General features: G+C 42.3%; 2 protein-coding genes across 3 annotated transcripts; both read left to right on the plus strand.

The window, feature by feature from the left end:
* Positions 1-2283: 2283 nt before the first annotated feature.
* On the plus strand, positions 2284-8388 carry Trim13 (tripartite motif containing 13). Of its 2 annotated transcripts, none has more exons than XM_021203586.1 (3): positions 2284-2330; positions 2555-2656; positions 7154-8388. In XM_021203586.1, the coding sequence occupies exon 3, from the start codon at positions 7160-7162 to the stop codon at positions 8381-8383; it is 1224 nt and encodes a 407-aa protein (XP_021059245.1). In that variant the 5' UTR covers positions 2284-2330; positions 2555-2656; positions 7154-7159; the 3' UTR covers positions 8384-8388. The 2 variants fall into 2 exon arrangements, with proteins under 2 accessions (XP_021059245.1, XP_029397847.1); XM_029541987.1 differs by lacking the exon at positions 2284-2330 and adding an exon at positions 2448-2464.
* Positions 8389-10163: 1775 nt separating this feature from the next.
* Positions 10164-14812, plus strand: Kcnrg (potassium channel regulator). Its single transcript, XM_021204137.2, has 2 exons — positions 10164-10861; positions 14549-14812. The coding sequence occupies exons 1-2, from the start codon at positions 10302-10304 to the stop codon at positions 14781-14783; spliced, it is 795 nt and encodes a 264-aa protein (XP_021059796.1). The 5' UTR covers positions 10164-10301; the 3' UTR covers positions 14784-14812.
* Positions 14813-15120: the final 308 nt, after the last annotated feature.

Here is a 15120-nt window from a genome sequence, read left to right on the forward strand (position 1 = left end):
GGGGTCCTCTCCATCACGTTAAGAAAGCTGTACAATAAACGCTTTCCTGCAGAAGAATCCTGTTGTCGGGCGTCGTTCTTGCTGGTGAGGCAGTGCGCCCGACACTGGGTAGCTTTGGCTGTTTTGGAATTCACTATGTAGAATAGGCGGGCCTCAGCCTCCAAACTCTGGGATTAAGGCCTGTGCCACTGTGCCCAGTTGCCAGCATATTATGCCTGAAGTTTTGTGTTGGCCTGGGACAAAGTTTTCGTTTGCACTGACATTTTTGGTGCTGTAGAAAAGAACCTGTCTGTTAAAAGATATCTGATGGGGCTGGTGAGATGGCTCAGTGGGTAAGAGCACCCAAGTGCTCTTCCAAAGGTGCAGAGTTCAAATCCCAGCAACCACATGGTGGCTCAAACCATTCTTAATGAGATCTGCTCCCTCTTCTGGAGTGTCTGAAGACAGCTACAGTGTACTTACAAATAACAAGTAAAAGATATCTGATTATTGTACATAGAAAATCCGTTAGCAAACCATCAAAGCCTAGATATTGTGTTATCAGATGCAGTTAGGTGTGTCCTGACTAGAAGCAGTTTGGCTGTGCCCCAGAAAACCTCCTTAGGTAAGAATGCTAAATAATGTAAAGTTCCTGCCTATTTTAAGGCAAATTGCTTGGGAGATTCTCTGACCCGAGGCTAAGTCGGGTTGGATGGCCCCTGAGCCACTGTAAAGGTGAAGTGGTTTGGCTCCGCCCCTTCCCGCTCCCTCGCTCCCTCCCCCCCCTTATAGTCGTAGTGGTGAAGTGGTTCAGCCTGCCAAGGGTGTAGGGGAGGAGCTAGAGGATTCTTTTTATAACCATTGGATGGAGCCCCAGGAAGAACCTTTATGGAAGGAGCTTTGGGTAAGAGATAGGGATCATCTTTTGTGTTTGAGGTAACAGTGGCAGGACCCAGGTAAAACGGAAATCTAGGAAAGAGCGTTATGAGCCTGCTGGATTTGGAGGAACTCAAGAAAAAGGTATATTAGCTCCGTGTTATGACACAAGTTTCTTTTCTCTTTTCTTTTCTTTTTTTCTATAGGCAAATCTCTCTTTTTTAATTTATTGGATATTTTCTTCATTTACATTTCAAATACTATCCCAAAAGTCCCCTATACCCTTCCCCCCCCTCCGCCCTGCTCCCATACCCACCCACTCCCCATTCTTGGCCCTGGCATTCCCCTGTACTGGGGCATATATAGTTTGCAAGACCAAGGGGCCTCTCTTCCCAGTGATGGCCAACTAGGCCATCTTCTGCTACATATGAAGCTAGAGACATGAGCTCTGGGGGTACTGGTACTCGTTAGTTCATATTCTTGATCCACCTATAGGGTTGCAGACCCCTTCAGCTCCTTGGGTAATTTCTCTAGCTCCTCCGTGACACAAGTTTCTAAAGAGCTGGAAGTTTAGTTGTAGGATCCAGCTTGTAAATAGTATATATTTTGTATATAGTTTAGAAAACGAAGCTACCTCCCCTGGCTAGCATGTTTTCACCCCAGTTTACGCTCCACGTGTCTTTATTGGTATACATAAACGGTTACACGTGCCCTTGGAATTTGAGGAAACCCTCCACAGCTGCGTCTTGGTTTTCCACCTTGTAGAAAACCTGTTCATTTAAAGGATGAGGCTCTTGAGTCCACTGTACACGTTCTCGTGAGGACTGTTAGAAATTACAGGGCTTGTTCTTAGAAATGGTGTAGCCGGGACCACATGCAATGGGGGAAGGGGGCAAGAGGGGCTTTTCCTTGACTCGGAAACGCACTTTGCCCAAATTTGCTCTCCTAAAGGCCCAGGCGGGAGTAGACGTGCTCCTCCAGCACACTCACCCTGCATTTACCTCGGGCTTTCAAGTTTGGATAGGAACCATCTTTTTCATCCTCTGTAACCACGTTCTCCGCATAGGAGGTGGAAATCAGGAAGTCAGGGCAGCTGCTACGGGCAAGATATTTTAAAACCAGTTAAAAGTTCCTGCCTCTGAGGGGAATGGTAGTAGTGCCTGCCTTTCTGTACATACAGTTGGGTCAATGGTGTTCTACCTAGAGATCGCCGGGCCCACTGGGTCCTGAGAAGCAGGCAAAGTGGTGTGAAGGGTTGGGCTGTGTTTTTGTTTCTGTTGTTTCTGAAAAATGCAAGGAACAACAATTAAAAAAAAAAAAAAATACAGCAATCCAAACTGGGCGCCTTGGCGTCATAGGAGCACTTACCCAGAGGCTGGGCGACCTGGGCGGTGCGCAGGCGCAGGACGGCGGGAAGCAGAGGGCGTGGTCGCCGTGTCCATTTTGCACAGCCGGGTCCCAGTTGGCTGGTGGAGGTGAGGAGTGTGCTCCGGGTTGGGGCCGGGGGCCGGGTGTCGCTGGCCCCACGCCCGCGGCCGAGGGACACCTGCGTGGGCGGTGACGGGCGGCACGGCCTGGCGGCAGCGGTCCTAGTGTTGCAATCGGGAAGGTCCGCGCGCCGCTTGGGGAGGCCCCCTGGCCAGGACGGGGCCGAGAATGTAGATCTGTGCGTGTGACACTCTTTCTCCTTTCTCTACAGTGGTCTCCAGTTTTACCGTCAAAACGTGAGGGAAAACGAACCGGCTCTCTCCACAGAAAAAAAAATAAGCTTGCCAAAAGCATATACTTGCTGGGAACAAAGGTAAACCGTAGTATTTTTATGTTCTGGTATTTATGAAGGGGAAAAATACCCGATTTTATTAGTCCTAGGACCATTCCAGATGGAAATACAAAGAATAAATATATCTTCACCACCTCCTTTAATAATAGGTGGCCTTTGTTCTTTTCATATTTCAAAACTCATGGATTCAAAAATCCATGCTTGCCATTCATTTCTTTGGTAATTACTATATATAATTTAATAAAATTATGCTCTAAAGGAAGCAAAGGGATCCAGCAACATTTCTTCTGTGTGGTTTGTCTTAGTTGTCCAGCTACTAGGGCTGTAGAACAGGGCTTTAGTTTCCTGCAGCTCTCTAGACGTTTGCATGAAGAGCACTTTTAAAACAGAATGTCAATGTATAGGCATGCTTTGTGCTAGGACTCAATGGGGCTATTAATCAATTATACCTTTTTTTTTTGCTTTAAAATACACCTCTGCCCTACTTAATGCTAAGCATCACACACAGCCTAATTATCACCTGAAAACCATCTGAACTGAGTAATTGTTTTTCAGAGTGGTCTGTGGATATGTCTTCATTTACACAGGGCACACTGTGGGCAGTTCTGTCTTTAGGCTGATGAACCAGCTAAGCAGGAGCCCATTATAGGCAGGCAGCCATCCACATTCAGTTTTTTTTTTTTTTTTTTTTTTTGGTTTTTCGAGACAGTGTTTCTCTGTATAGCTCTGGCTGTCCTGGAACTCACTCTGTAGACCAGGCTGGCCTCAAACTCAGAAATCCGCCTGCCTCTGCCTCCCAAGCTCTGGGATTAAAGGCGCACCTCGCCACCACGCCCGGCTACCATCCACATTCTTGATGGTGTCTGCTGCACTTTCGGGTTGGGAGTGGGTTCTGTGGTAGAAGGCATTGTTGTGGGGAAGTGAGCAGTTTTGCCTTGAGTTCCTGTCCTGACTTGCCTGCAAGTGTCAGTTGTTTGGTCAGTGTTTTACCATGCCAACAGAAAGGAACCATCCAGGCTCAGAAGGCCATGTCTTCAGGCTTCCTTCCCGCCCCAGGACTGACAGTGAACTGTTGTTTCCATCTGTGTATTTTCTGATAGGTCTGGAAATGGCTCGCACTGGGCAAGTGCTCTCAGTGAGCTGCAACCTCAGCCCTGCTCTCTGCATGAGTGAAAGGGCATCTGACCCACCCCAGTTCACGCGTCTGTGTTCTGGTACCCTGATTGTATTTATTTTCAAGTAATATGAAGATAGTATTGTAAAGATCCTCATTTTATAAAAGATAAAACATGTTTGTGAAAGCTATGAGATTTTTATAAATCTATGGAGTAGACTTTGTTTTGTGAATAAAGGTGTACCGAATTATTCCCCTCCACTTTAGCCCTGAGAATCTTCAGCATGCTAGGTGCACCTCTGCCATTAGCATAGTCTCGGTTCCTAGTACAGGAAAATCTTTTTTCCCTCTTTTTGCGACAGTTTCTTAGTTAGACCAGGCTGGCCTTGAACTAATGTATCTGCCTTCCTCTGAGTTTAGAATGCTGGGTTTGGCTTAAGGTGTCTGTCACTATGCCTGGGTTAGAATACTAAATTTTTTACTTACTTTCTGGATAGTTTTGAATCCTAGAACTTTGCAGATTCAAGGTGGTAGAAGGGCGAGGAGAGCTGGGCCCCCCCGTGTTTTTACTCAGGACGTTGGGGGGTTGGTTAGGTACATGGGTTAAGCCCAGAACTTAAATTTTATTCTTACCCCTTTGTTCTCAAGGTACATGATGCATGCTTCTAGTAACTGAGTTAAGCTGTTTCAGATTTTTAAGTCCAGGTGAATACAGTAAGAATGTGACCTGTTCAGTGTTTGCTAAGGTGAAGAAATACATGGAGAGACAGAGTGTTTTAGATACCAGGATATGTTTGTACACACTTATATGTTTGTATGCTTGCATGTGTAAATGGTATATACACACACACCATTTACTTTTTTTTTTTTTTTTTTTTAAGACAGGGAGGCTATGTAGATCAAGTTCAGGTTACCAGTCTTCTTCCCAAGTGCTGGGATTAAAGACATGTGCCACCATGTGCAGCTATACACACTCTGTTTAGAAGAACACTTGACAATCTTTTTCCGAGCTGGGTGGCAGAGGTAGACGCCTTTCATTCCAGCACTAGGGAGGCAGAAGCAGGTTGATCTCTGAGTTCGAGGCCAGCCTGGTCTACAAAGTGAGTCCCAGGACATCCAGGGCCACACAGAAAAACCCCGTCTCAAGAAAACAATCAAGAAAGCCAGCGTAGCTGAGCCAGCAAGTGATCCCACTGCAAACAAGGAAAGGTGGAGGGAGACCGAGGAAAGACACCAGTGCTGGCCTTGGCCTTCTGCAGGCAGTGTCCATGTACTGCACACACATACCACAGAGAGAACTAGTGTGACTGGCATGTGTATGCTCTGCTCAGCGTGTGCACTGCTGGGCTTAATCCCTAATTCCAACCCCAGATTGTTGTCTGATGGCCAGTGGAGTGGCAAGTATTCCATCCTAGTTTGTTATTTTGGTAATATTTACATATCCCTGAGTAAACTGAATAAAGAAATACTTATTACTGATTTTGGAGGTCTTAGAGGTTAAGGTACATTAGCAAATTTGGATTGAGTACTATATATATTACATATATTAATATACATTAGTACTATATTAGAAATGAAATCTGAGTTCTCTAAAACATGTTAACTTGTTTAAAGCAACACTAATAAAAATCATTGTATGTTACTAAAGATGGCATTCTTTATAGATGGACAGCTTTCTGTCTTGGGGGACTTGGGAATGCTGATGATTAGCCTAGGGCCCTGTACATGTCAAGTGTGCTTGCTAACAGCTTTTGAGCTATATTCCCAGCCTGGGTATTTTGTTTGATTGAAAATAACTTCTAATTATTTTGATACACGCACAAGAAAAATCTGGTGTAGTATTAGTAGTTTTTTTTTTTTTTTTTTTGAGATAATTTGTTCTTCAATACTGTAACCAAAATCTCAACAAATAGTTTTTTTGTCATACAGTGGAGTATGAGATCATACTTATTTTTTATTTCTGTATTATTGGGAATTGAACTCAGGGCCTTGGCAAGAGCTCTCACACTGAGCCACACTCCAACCCTTTCTTATATTTTAAACAAGTCTTCTCTCTCTGATTTATAACATTATTACAGAGATCTCCAAACATTGACATATTTCATTATATAATCCCCAATAACCCTCACATTTGTTAACTTTATTATTTATCAGCATCTTTAATGGGAAGATTATAAGTACATATAGCAGAAATTCAAATTTTAACATAAAAACCCAGCCTTTTCCCTTTCCGGGATCAAGAAGTATTGTGTTTCTGGAAGTACCCAGCTCATTTTACTCACTTTTAAGATTCATCTGCTACCTAAATCTGCATACTGCTGGCTTCCATTGTTTTCCTAATAACAGCAGCTGTCTCAGCTTGTAGCTGAGTCACGTGAGCCTGTACTCCTTTCTGACCGCACCCACTGGCCACACAAGTGCTTTTGTGTGTAGTTCAGTATACAAGAATCAGGATTTGATAAAATGAGTAATTTTTGCAGCTTCATCAAGCTTTTATTATTTGTTTCTGAAATAGGGTCTCATGGTCCAGTCTGGTTGGAACTTGCTTTGAAGCCTTGTTGGCCTTGCGCTGATGTCCTTCTTTGTCTCTCTGAGTACTGGGATTATAGGTGTGTGCTTTAGTCAGCCTCATTGATTAATCACACAACAGTTCTCATTGGAAGGCTCCAGCCCCCTTCAGTTTGTGTGTTCTGGAAGAACACTGGGTAGTGGCACAGCTCAGTGCTTCTATAGACTTGCTTGATGCCTGTTAAAGTTCCAGCAGTATCTACCTAGCTCATGTAGCTTTGACACAGTTGGTAAATGTCAGTCGGTGTTGCTTACACTATGAATCAAAGTGATCAAGGAAACTCCTTTCCACCCTCTGATTTGCCCACAAGCCTTTTGATACCAGTTTGTTGGGGGGACATTAAACTAGTTGATGTGGACAAAATGTAATTTTGTCTATGAAATAGAAAATATGCCAGTTTCCAGTAAAAGCTAGAAGAGAATCCATGCTTGGATTTATATGTGTGCTTCTGTCTTTAAGTAGCATACCATTTCATATTTGTGGGCCCAAAGTAAAGAGCCCATTCTGTTACAGACAGTGAGACTCTTTGTTTCTGACTTCTGGTAGTCAGCTCTGTTTTAAAACAATGTTGGGTCCTGTTGGCTCAGTTTGCAGTTGTCCCCGTCCTAACCCTGTCTCAGCAAAGGCTGTGTTGGGAGGCTGTCACAAAGGCCTTGTGTGCAGGAGTGTTCCTGTCTCAGTGGGTTAAATGTGCCTTAGCATACATGCCTTTCCCAAGTGTCTCCCATATAGTCTTTGGTTATTTCAGTAGGATATCATTTGATTGGGAAAGATGATGTTTTCTAATTATCCCAGAGGGGCTCACCAGCACTACGTGTTTCTTTCTCTATGGCAGGATGTGATGGAGCTGCTTGAAGAAGACCTCACATGCCCAATCTGCTGCAGTTTGTTTGATGACCCCCGGGTGCTGCCCTGTTCACACAACTTCTGCAAAAAATGCTTAGAAGGGCTCTTAGAGGGGAACGTGCGGGGTTCCCTGTGGAGACCGGCTCCATTCAAGTGTCCGACCTGCCGGAAGGAAACCTCGGCTACTGGGGTCAGTAGTCTGCAGGTCAATTACTCCCTGAAGGGCATCGTGGAGAAATACAACAAGATCAAGGTTTCTCCCAAAATGCCAGTGTGCAAAGGCCATTTGGGGCAACCTCTCAACATCTTCTGTGTAACTGATATGCAGCTGATTTGTGGGATCTGTGCTACGCGAGGCGACCACACCAAGCATGTCTTCTCTTCTATTGAAGATGCCTACACTCGAGAAAAGAACGCCTGTGAGTCCCTCTTTCAGAGTTTTGAGACTTGGCGCCGGGGAGATGCTCTTTCCCGCTTGGATACTTTGGAAACAAACAAGAGGAAATCCCTCCAGTCACTCACTAAAGATTCAGATAAGGTAAAGGAGTTTTTTGAGAAGCTGCAACACACATTGGATCAAAAGAAGAATGAAATCCTGTCTGACTTTGAAACCATGAAGCTTGCAGTTATGCAAACCTATGACCCGGAGATCAACAAAATCAACACTATTTTACAGGAGCAGCGGATGGCCTTTAACATTGCTGAGGCTTTCAAGGATGTCTCAGAACCTATTATATTTTTGCAACAGATGCAAGAGTTCAGGGAGAAAATCAAAGTAATCAAGGAAACTCCTTTGCCACACTCTAATTTGCCCACAAGCCCTTTAATGAAGAACTTTGATACCAGTCAGTGGGGGGACATTAAACTAGTTGATGTGGATAAACTGTCTTTGCCTCAAGACACAGGTGTGTTCACTAGCAAGATTCCCTGGTACCCCTATCTGCTGCTCATGATGGTAGTTCTGCTGGGTCTCCTCATATTCTTTGGCCCCACTGTATTCCTGGAGTGGTCTCCACTTGATGAATTGGCAACTTGGAAAGACTATCTTTCAAGCTTCAATTCTTACCTGACTAAATCAGCTGATTTTATAGAACAATATGTTTTTTATTGGGAACAGATGACAGATGGGTTTTTCATTTTTGGTGAAAGAGTAAAAAATGTTAGTTTGGTGGCACTGAACAATGTAGCAGAATTTATATGCAAATACAAACTATTATAAAGTCTTTCAATTACACAGTTCTGCTTCTTGATGGGATTGTTAGAGAACACAGGAATGATTCAGATCTGATCAAGATTCCAGTCTGTTTCTTTTTAAAGTATTTCTTTAATGTCATTTGAAGTTTAGTAGTCCTAATCTTCCGTTCCTTCTTAAAGACGGTTTTAAAATAAATATTGTTTCTCTAAATTGGCTGAGTTTGTGCTGTGATAAGTGGAAGCGGGTGTATCTGTATCTCATTGATGATTCCCTAATTCTGGAACTTTGAAACCAACTAAGACAAGAAATAAGCAAATAAGAGAGCGAGCGAGGTGAGAGCACACATGAGCTAACACCACCTCTGTAACATAGAGTATGTGAGTTCACACTACACCTGTGAGTTAGAGCACACATGAGCTAACACCACCTCTGTAACAGAGTACGTGAGTTCACACTACATCTGTGAGTTAGAGCACATGTGTGCTAACACCACCTCTGTAACATAGAGTATGTGAGTTCACACTACACCTGTGAGTTAGAGCACATGTGAGCTAACACCACCTCTGTAACATAGAGTATGTGAGTTCACACTACACCTGTGAGAGCACATGTGTGCTAACACCACCTCTGTAACATAGAGTATGTGAGTTCACACTACATCTGAGTTAGAGCACACGTGAGCATACTGCATCGTGGGTGCAGGTAATGGAGTGCTTAGTCAGCAAGCATACTGTGAAGGCAAAGCTGCTCTTCTGACTGAAAATTCTAAAACAAGGAAAGACCATCAAACACTGGATCCCTAAGTTGGTTTTAGAGGAGTGATTCCTTTCTCATGACAGTATCTTGCATCTCTCCCTCTTCTATTTTTGACAAGCCTCATCTAGTAGAGCCTCACAAGTATTAGAGTCACAGTGACCTTTGTCCTTATGAATTTTTCACTAAAGGACACTAATGCGCAGAAGCTGTGCATGTGGGAAGGGCAGGAGTTGGGAAAGCCATCCTTTAACTGGTACCTAATGTTGTGATTGTGTTGCAAAATGTCACAATAACTGTATAACCAACCCAGTTCACGTTTCTTGCAGAAACTCTGGTGTAGTAAGACTACCCTGATGATACGTATTAATAGAAGAGACCATTTGTTAGCCACCAGGTGAAGGCTGATGCTATTCTCTGTGCTCATTAAGAGAATGATGCTCACAGGACAGAAGTACTTAACTCTTCTCTCCTTGCTTAGAAGTCAAATGAAAACAAAATAACCCACCCTTAAAACTGCTTTTAGTCAGCTTTATTTTTGTCATGAAAAAAATAGGCTCTTGAAGGCTCACAGAGTGAAATGGATTTTAGCTAGCCAAATCTTGACCTCATCCTTCAATTTTGGTTGAGAAGAGGTAACATGAACAGGAGTGAGAAGCTGGCCCAGAAGCATCTTCTGTGCCCAACCAGCCATGAGATGGCACTGCTCATTCTTAACATAAGTCATGATCTACCTATTAAATTTCTAAAGGGCTTCTAAAACCAGATTATGTTTTCTATAAATTTTATCTTGGCCACAAGGGCGTGGTAAATGTCTGCAGAGAGAGTGGTTTTCTGCTCCTGATGACTTCAAAATACTCGTTTTCAATGGAGACCGGTTTCTTCAGTGGTGGAGACAGCAGGAGTTAGGAAAGGGATCTACTTGAAAAGGAGATATACTGACATTCTGTTTCACTTGCTGCTCTTTCCACTTTACATACTGCAAGTTCCCAAGCAACTCACACTTGCAAACACAGCTATGGATACACTATTTGTCTTGACAATAGTTACCTTGGAATTTAAGTCTAGTTTTCTATCCCCACTTCCCTGTTTCCTAATCGTATATAACATGTATGGTAGCAGGTTGAGTTAGAGGGTTTCTATAAGCCTGGGTTAATGGTCTGTAGCCACTAGTGGGAAGCTAGGAAGGATGAGTGGTCAGGACCTAGTCACTTTGAATGTGGGAGGGAAGATATTCACAACGAGGCTCTCTACCCTCAAGCAATTCCCTGCCTCTCGGTTGGCAGGCATGTTAGATGGCAGAGACCAAGAGTTCAAGACAGTTGATGGCCAGGTTTTTGTGGATCGAGATGGGGCTTTATTTAGTTTCATTTTAGATTTTTTGAGAAATCATGAGCTTCTGTTACCCTCGGACTTTTCAGACCATCATAGGCTTCAGAGAGAGGCTCTCTTCTATGGACTTGATTCTCTTGTGGATCTCGTAAGCCAATTCCTGCTCCAATCAAAATCTGCTATCGTGGAGGTGCATTTCCTAAACCAAAATACTCAAGCCTTCTTCAGAGTGTTTGGCTCTTGCAGCAAAACAATCGAGATGCTAAGTAGGAGGATTACAATGTTTGTAGAGCGGCCTACAGCGCTGACCAGGAACAGTGACTCCCCTCTGGTTTTACCTCCACAAAGACCTTCTCACCACGATCTGCTTTTCCACTGTGGCTCGGATGGCACAGCTGAGAACCACGCTGGAGTCAGGTAGTTTGAATGCTGAAGCATCGCTTCTATTCCAGTTTTCTGACATTTTCTCTCAAAATTGAAAATTCTTTATGCCTAACTAAAACAGATCCTCTTGGCAAAAGAAAAAAAAAAGTTTAATGTTCAATAGAACAAGTAGTTATTTTCTAAACCTGGACACTTACAGACTAAGGTACTGTTGAACAGGTAATAAACCAACACTGCCTAGGGAAACTAGAAACTGGCCTGTGTGGTTACAACAGGAACTGATTCTGTAGATTATATTCCATTGCTAAGGAATGATTTAGAATAAATCATGTTGCTGCTTTTCTACAGTGGAGAAGAATATTTTTAAAGCTGGTTTCAGGTAAATCTCATGACAGATTTAGTGTCCTGTTATAGCTTTGGCTGTCACTATTTAAAATTCTGGAATAGGCTGTCAGTATCTTAAGAATGGCTGCCTTGTTTTGTTTTATTCGAGATAAGATCTCATTCTGTAGCTCTGGCTGGCCTGGAGTCTCACTGCCTCTGTCCCCCACTGCTGGCATTGCAGGTGACCACCACCACCACCACCACCACGCCTGCCTCTGCTAGCATCAAAGGCTGATTTCTGCCCCCTGTTAAAAATGTCTTAGTGCTGTGTACCATTATTATCAACTGTGAAAGCTGGTTTTTATTTAGAGCATTTAAAAGCAAGTCAATTTTGGAAGAGAGACATATTTTAGCCTGTACAGTAGCCATCATGAAGAGGCCTTCGATGCTTCTTCCACAGCATGCCCCTTAGTCTCAGCTACTAAGTAGAAGACAGTGGGCAGTGTAACTAAGTGTATACACTTCCTTATTTCTTGGTCTTCCAAATAAATTGAAACATTTTAGAAATGAGTACCAATCAAATAGACCATGAAGAAAATCAAAGGTCCTATTATCAAACTGTTAAATTTTGTTCTTTATATTTCTTTCTTTTTTTTTTTTTTTTGGTTTTTCGAGACAGGGTTTCTCTGTGTAGCCCTGGCTGTCCTGGAACTCGCTCTGTAGACCAGGCTGGCTTCGAACTCAGAAATCTGCCTGCCTCTGCCTCCCAAGTGCTGGGATTAAAGGCGTGTGCCGCCATGCCCGGCGTTCTTTATTTTCATTAGGGAGGAAATACTTAAATAAGAGGAATAATAATAAAGATACATGATAGGTGAAAAGATGTCTTGAAAATAATAAATTATCTTCAGAAACAAGATTAGAAACTGAGGTTGGATCATTGCATATATACTGTACCAAGTGACTCCTGACTTTTTGTCCCATGTTTTGTTACATGTTTGGAACAGCACAGAATGGTGGGTTTTTTTTTTTTTTAACTCAATCTTGAAAAGGCACATTAAATTTTCATAACAGATAATCCAAAGACCAGAAATATTTCTTATTTCTTTACTTATTTTTTATTTTATTTTGTTGAGATGGGTCTCATAGCCCTGGCTAGCCCGGGCCATCTCATCTCATTCTCCTGCATCTGCCTTCTGGGTACTAAGATTATAGACCTCACCCCGCTTGTGGTGGGATTTTTGGTTAAGTTTGGAGTTTCTTCTGGTGTTTAATTTACAGAGTGCCAGTTTCAGGATAGATATAGAATCTATAAAATGACATGAACAAGCCGGGCGGTGGTGGCGCACGCCTTTAACCCCAGCACTTGGGAGGCAGAGGCAGGCAGATTTCTGAGTTTGAGGTCAGCCTGGTCTACAGAGTGAGTTTTAGGACAGCCAGGGCTACACAGAGAAACCCTGTTTTGTGCCCCCCCCCCAATGACATGGACATAAATGATGATTGAGCGTATGACTAGTTGGCAATCACTTATTTTTTGCTAGCTTTTGGTCTTAATTTGTCTATTCAGATGTGTTTAGATGGTGGATATGGTAGAATAAGCCTGGCTGGCTTCAAGGTGCTCTTAGCATTCAGTGTTGTTTGGTAGTTCTCTCAGGTTCTGGTTTGTATCTTTAGATGTCCTTCCATGTGACCACATACTTTAGATGTCCATCCATGTGACCACGTACTTTACATCGTTATGGCCTCGGGGTCTAGGGTCTCTTCTGTAGCCATTTTCTCATCTCTCCTTTTTAAACTGGATGAAGAAGCATAGTTGCCCTTAAGTTTTTTTAAAAAGATAGGGTGTGGTGATGGTGCTCAGTGGAAGAGTCCCTTGCTTGGGGTGGACTGCGAGGCCCCGGGCGCTATCAGCAGCACTAGAAATGCAAGTTCCCATTCTCTTTTCTTTAGTTCATCCACTTCTTTTATGTATGAAATTCTTTTCAATTTGACCTCAGAGGGAATCAGATACAATAGTTTTAGCTCAATGAGTTATTGTAAGAACATTCTACTTTTTTGTAAGTACCTACTACTTGCTATTTGTATCCTAGTACTTTTATGACATTCTGTGATTTTCTGACAAATGTTTCTAGACTGTATAATTTAGATCTGGACTTGGAAGATGAAATGCTTTACTACTGTTAAAATTTTGTACCAAACACAATAAACCTTTCTTGAAATGTGCTTTGTAGCTTGATAATTTTTAGCTGTTTTTTTTTTTTTTTTCAGTCAAGAGTTTCTGAACTTGGCCTCTAGTAGTCACCATTTCAGCCATGACCTCAGTTCATGACTAGGGATGTGCTCAAACGTAGTTTTACCCCCATGAAACTAGAGTGTCTACCTGACACTAACCTAAGCCTCATTTCACAGTTTTAGAACAGTGGGAAGTCACAAAACTATCCTTGATGACAGATATTTTCTGTGCTATACTGCCATTATTAAAGCAAACATGGGTATATGTGCTGACATTGTGGAATACTTAGTGGGTAGGTAAAGGGTTTTGCATTTTCAATCAGATTTTGACTACTATATTTTCTCTTCAATAACAGGTAGCTATTGATGAAAAGATAGCAATAAATTGGAGTCTTGGCATTTTGTACCTTCAAATTTTAACCTGAAAAGGCTGGTTTGACAGGAATAAATCTCAAATTACAATGGCAGTACTAATGATTAAAGTTTGTGGGAAACTGTAAATACACAGTGTTAGTAGAAACAAATCAATTTAGTTAAATTGGGTTAAAGAAAACTGAAAAAAAGACTGGAAATGTGTTACTCTATATTAACAACAACAACAAAAAAGTATAATTCTTTGACCAAGTTGACCAATCCAGAAAATAATTTCAATGAAAAGCCAACATTTTCAAATATATTTTTAAATGTAATTGAGATGAGTTGGAAGCATGGTCTCTTTTAATATTCAGTTACTGACTTAAATTTGAAAATGAAGACTCAAAAGAAAATCTGTTTTTAAAGAAAGGTCAGGAGCCAGGCAAGGCTGACGGCCTAAGTCTTTAATCCCAGCACTTGGGAAGCAGAGGCAGGTGAGTCCTGACTTGGAAGCCAGCATGGTCTATGAAATAAAGTCCAGCCTGGGATACAAAGTAAGACTGTATAAAAACAAACAAAAAAAGCTGTTGCCCAGCCTGGGGTGCACATCTGTAATACTAGTATTTAAGGCAGAAGGATCATGAATTTGAGGTAATCATGGCACACAGTATAACTCTCTCAAACAAAACAAAAACCCAACAAAAACAGAAGAGAAAGGTATGATGCCTTTATTTGAGGGTGAGAATAATTTCTATGTGTAGTTTTGTTATTAAAGGAATGCTTTGTAATCGACTACTTCTTTGTATGCCTCAGGTACATTTCCATAAAGCCTGATAATCGAAAATTGGCCAATGGAACAAATGTTTTGGGCCTACTGGTGGACACTTTATTAAAGGAAGGCTTTCATCTGGTCAGCACTGGAACACCAACCTCTGGAGAGACAAGTGAATGTTATGTCTTTCAAAGGATCAAAAGTCCTCAAGTCCTTGGGCTGAGTAAAACACCCAACTCAGAAACTACCACCATGCCAGCGCCATCTCAGAAGTGACACTGGTCTTTGGAAATTCCATATCGGGGCCTGTCTGTCAGATCTGTACCGAGTAACTTTGGGTTCCTCGAGCAGTGCTTAAAGCCACACTGCCTGTTCTCTCAAAGAGCACTGGACTTTGCGCTTTGGCACTTGCTTCTTTCGCCATGAACGCTCATAGTTTTTAGAAATGGGCTCTGAACTTGGACTGTGTCTAATCCTAGTTTAGTCATTTATTAGCTATGTGACTTAATTGAGACATTTAACATTTCTGTGTTTTAATTTTTATCTATTAACTAGGGAAAAAAAAAAAAAAGTAACTCCCCTCATAGGGTTATGAGGGTGGTGGTTAAAGGAG

This window comes from Mus pahari, chromosome 8 (genome assembly GCF_900095145.1).
Source record: "Mus pahari chromosome 8, PAHARI_EIJ_v1.1, whole genome shotgun sequence".
Taxonomy (NCBI): Eukaryota; Metazoa; Chordata; class Mammalia; order Rodentia; family Muridae; genus Mus; species Mus pahari.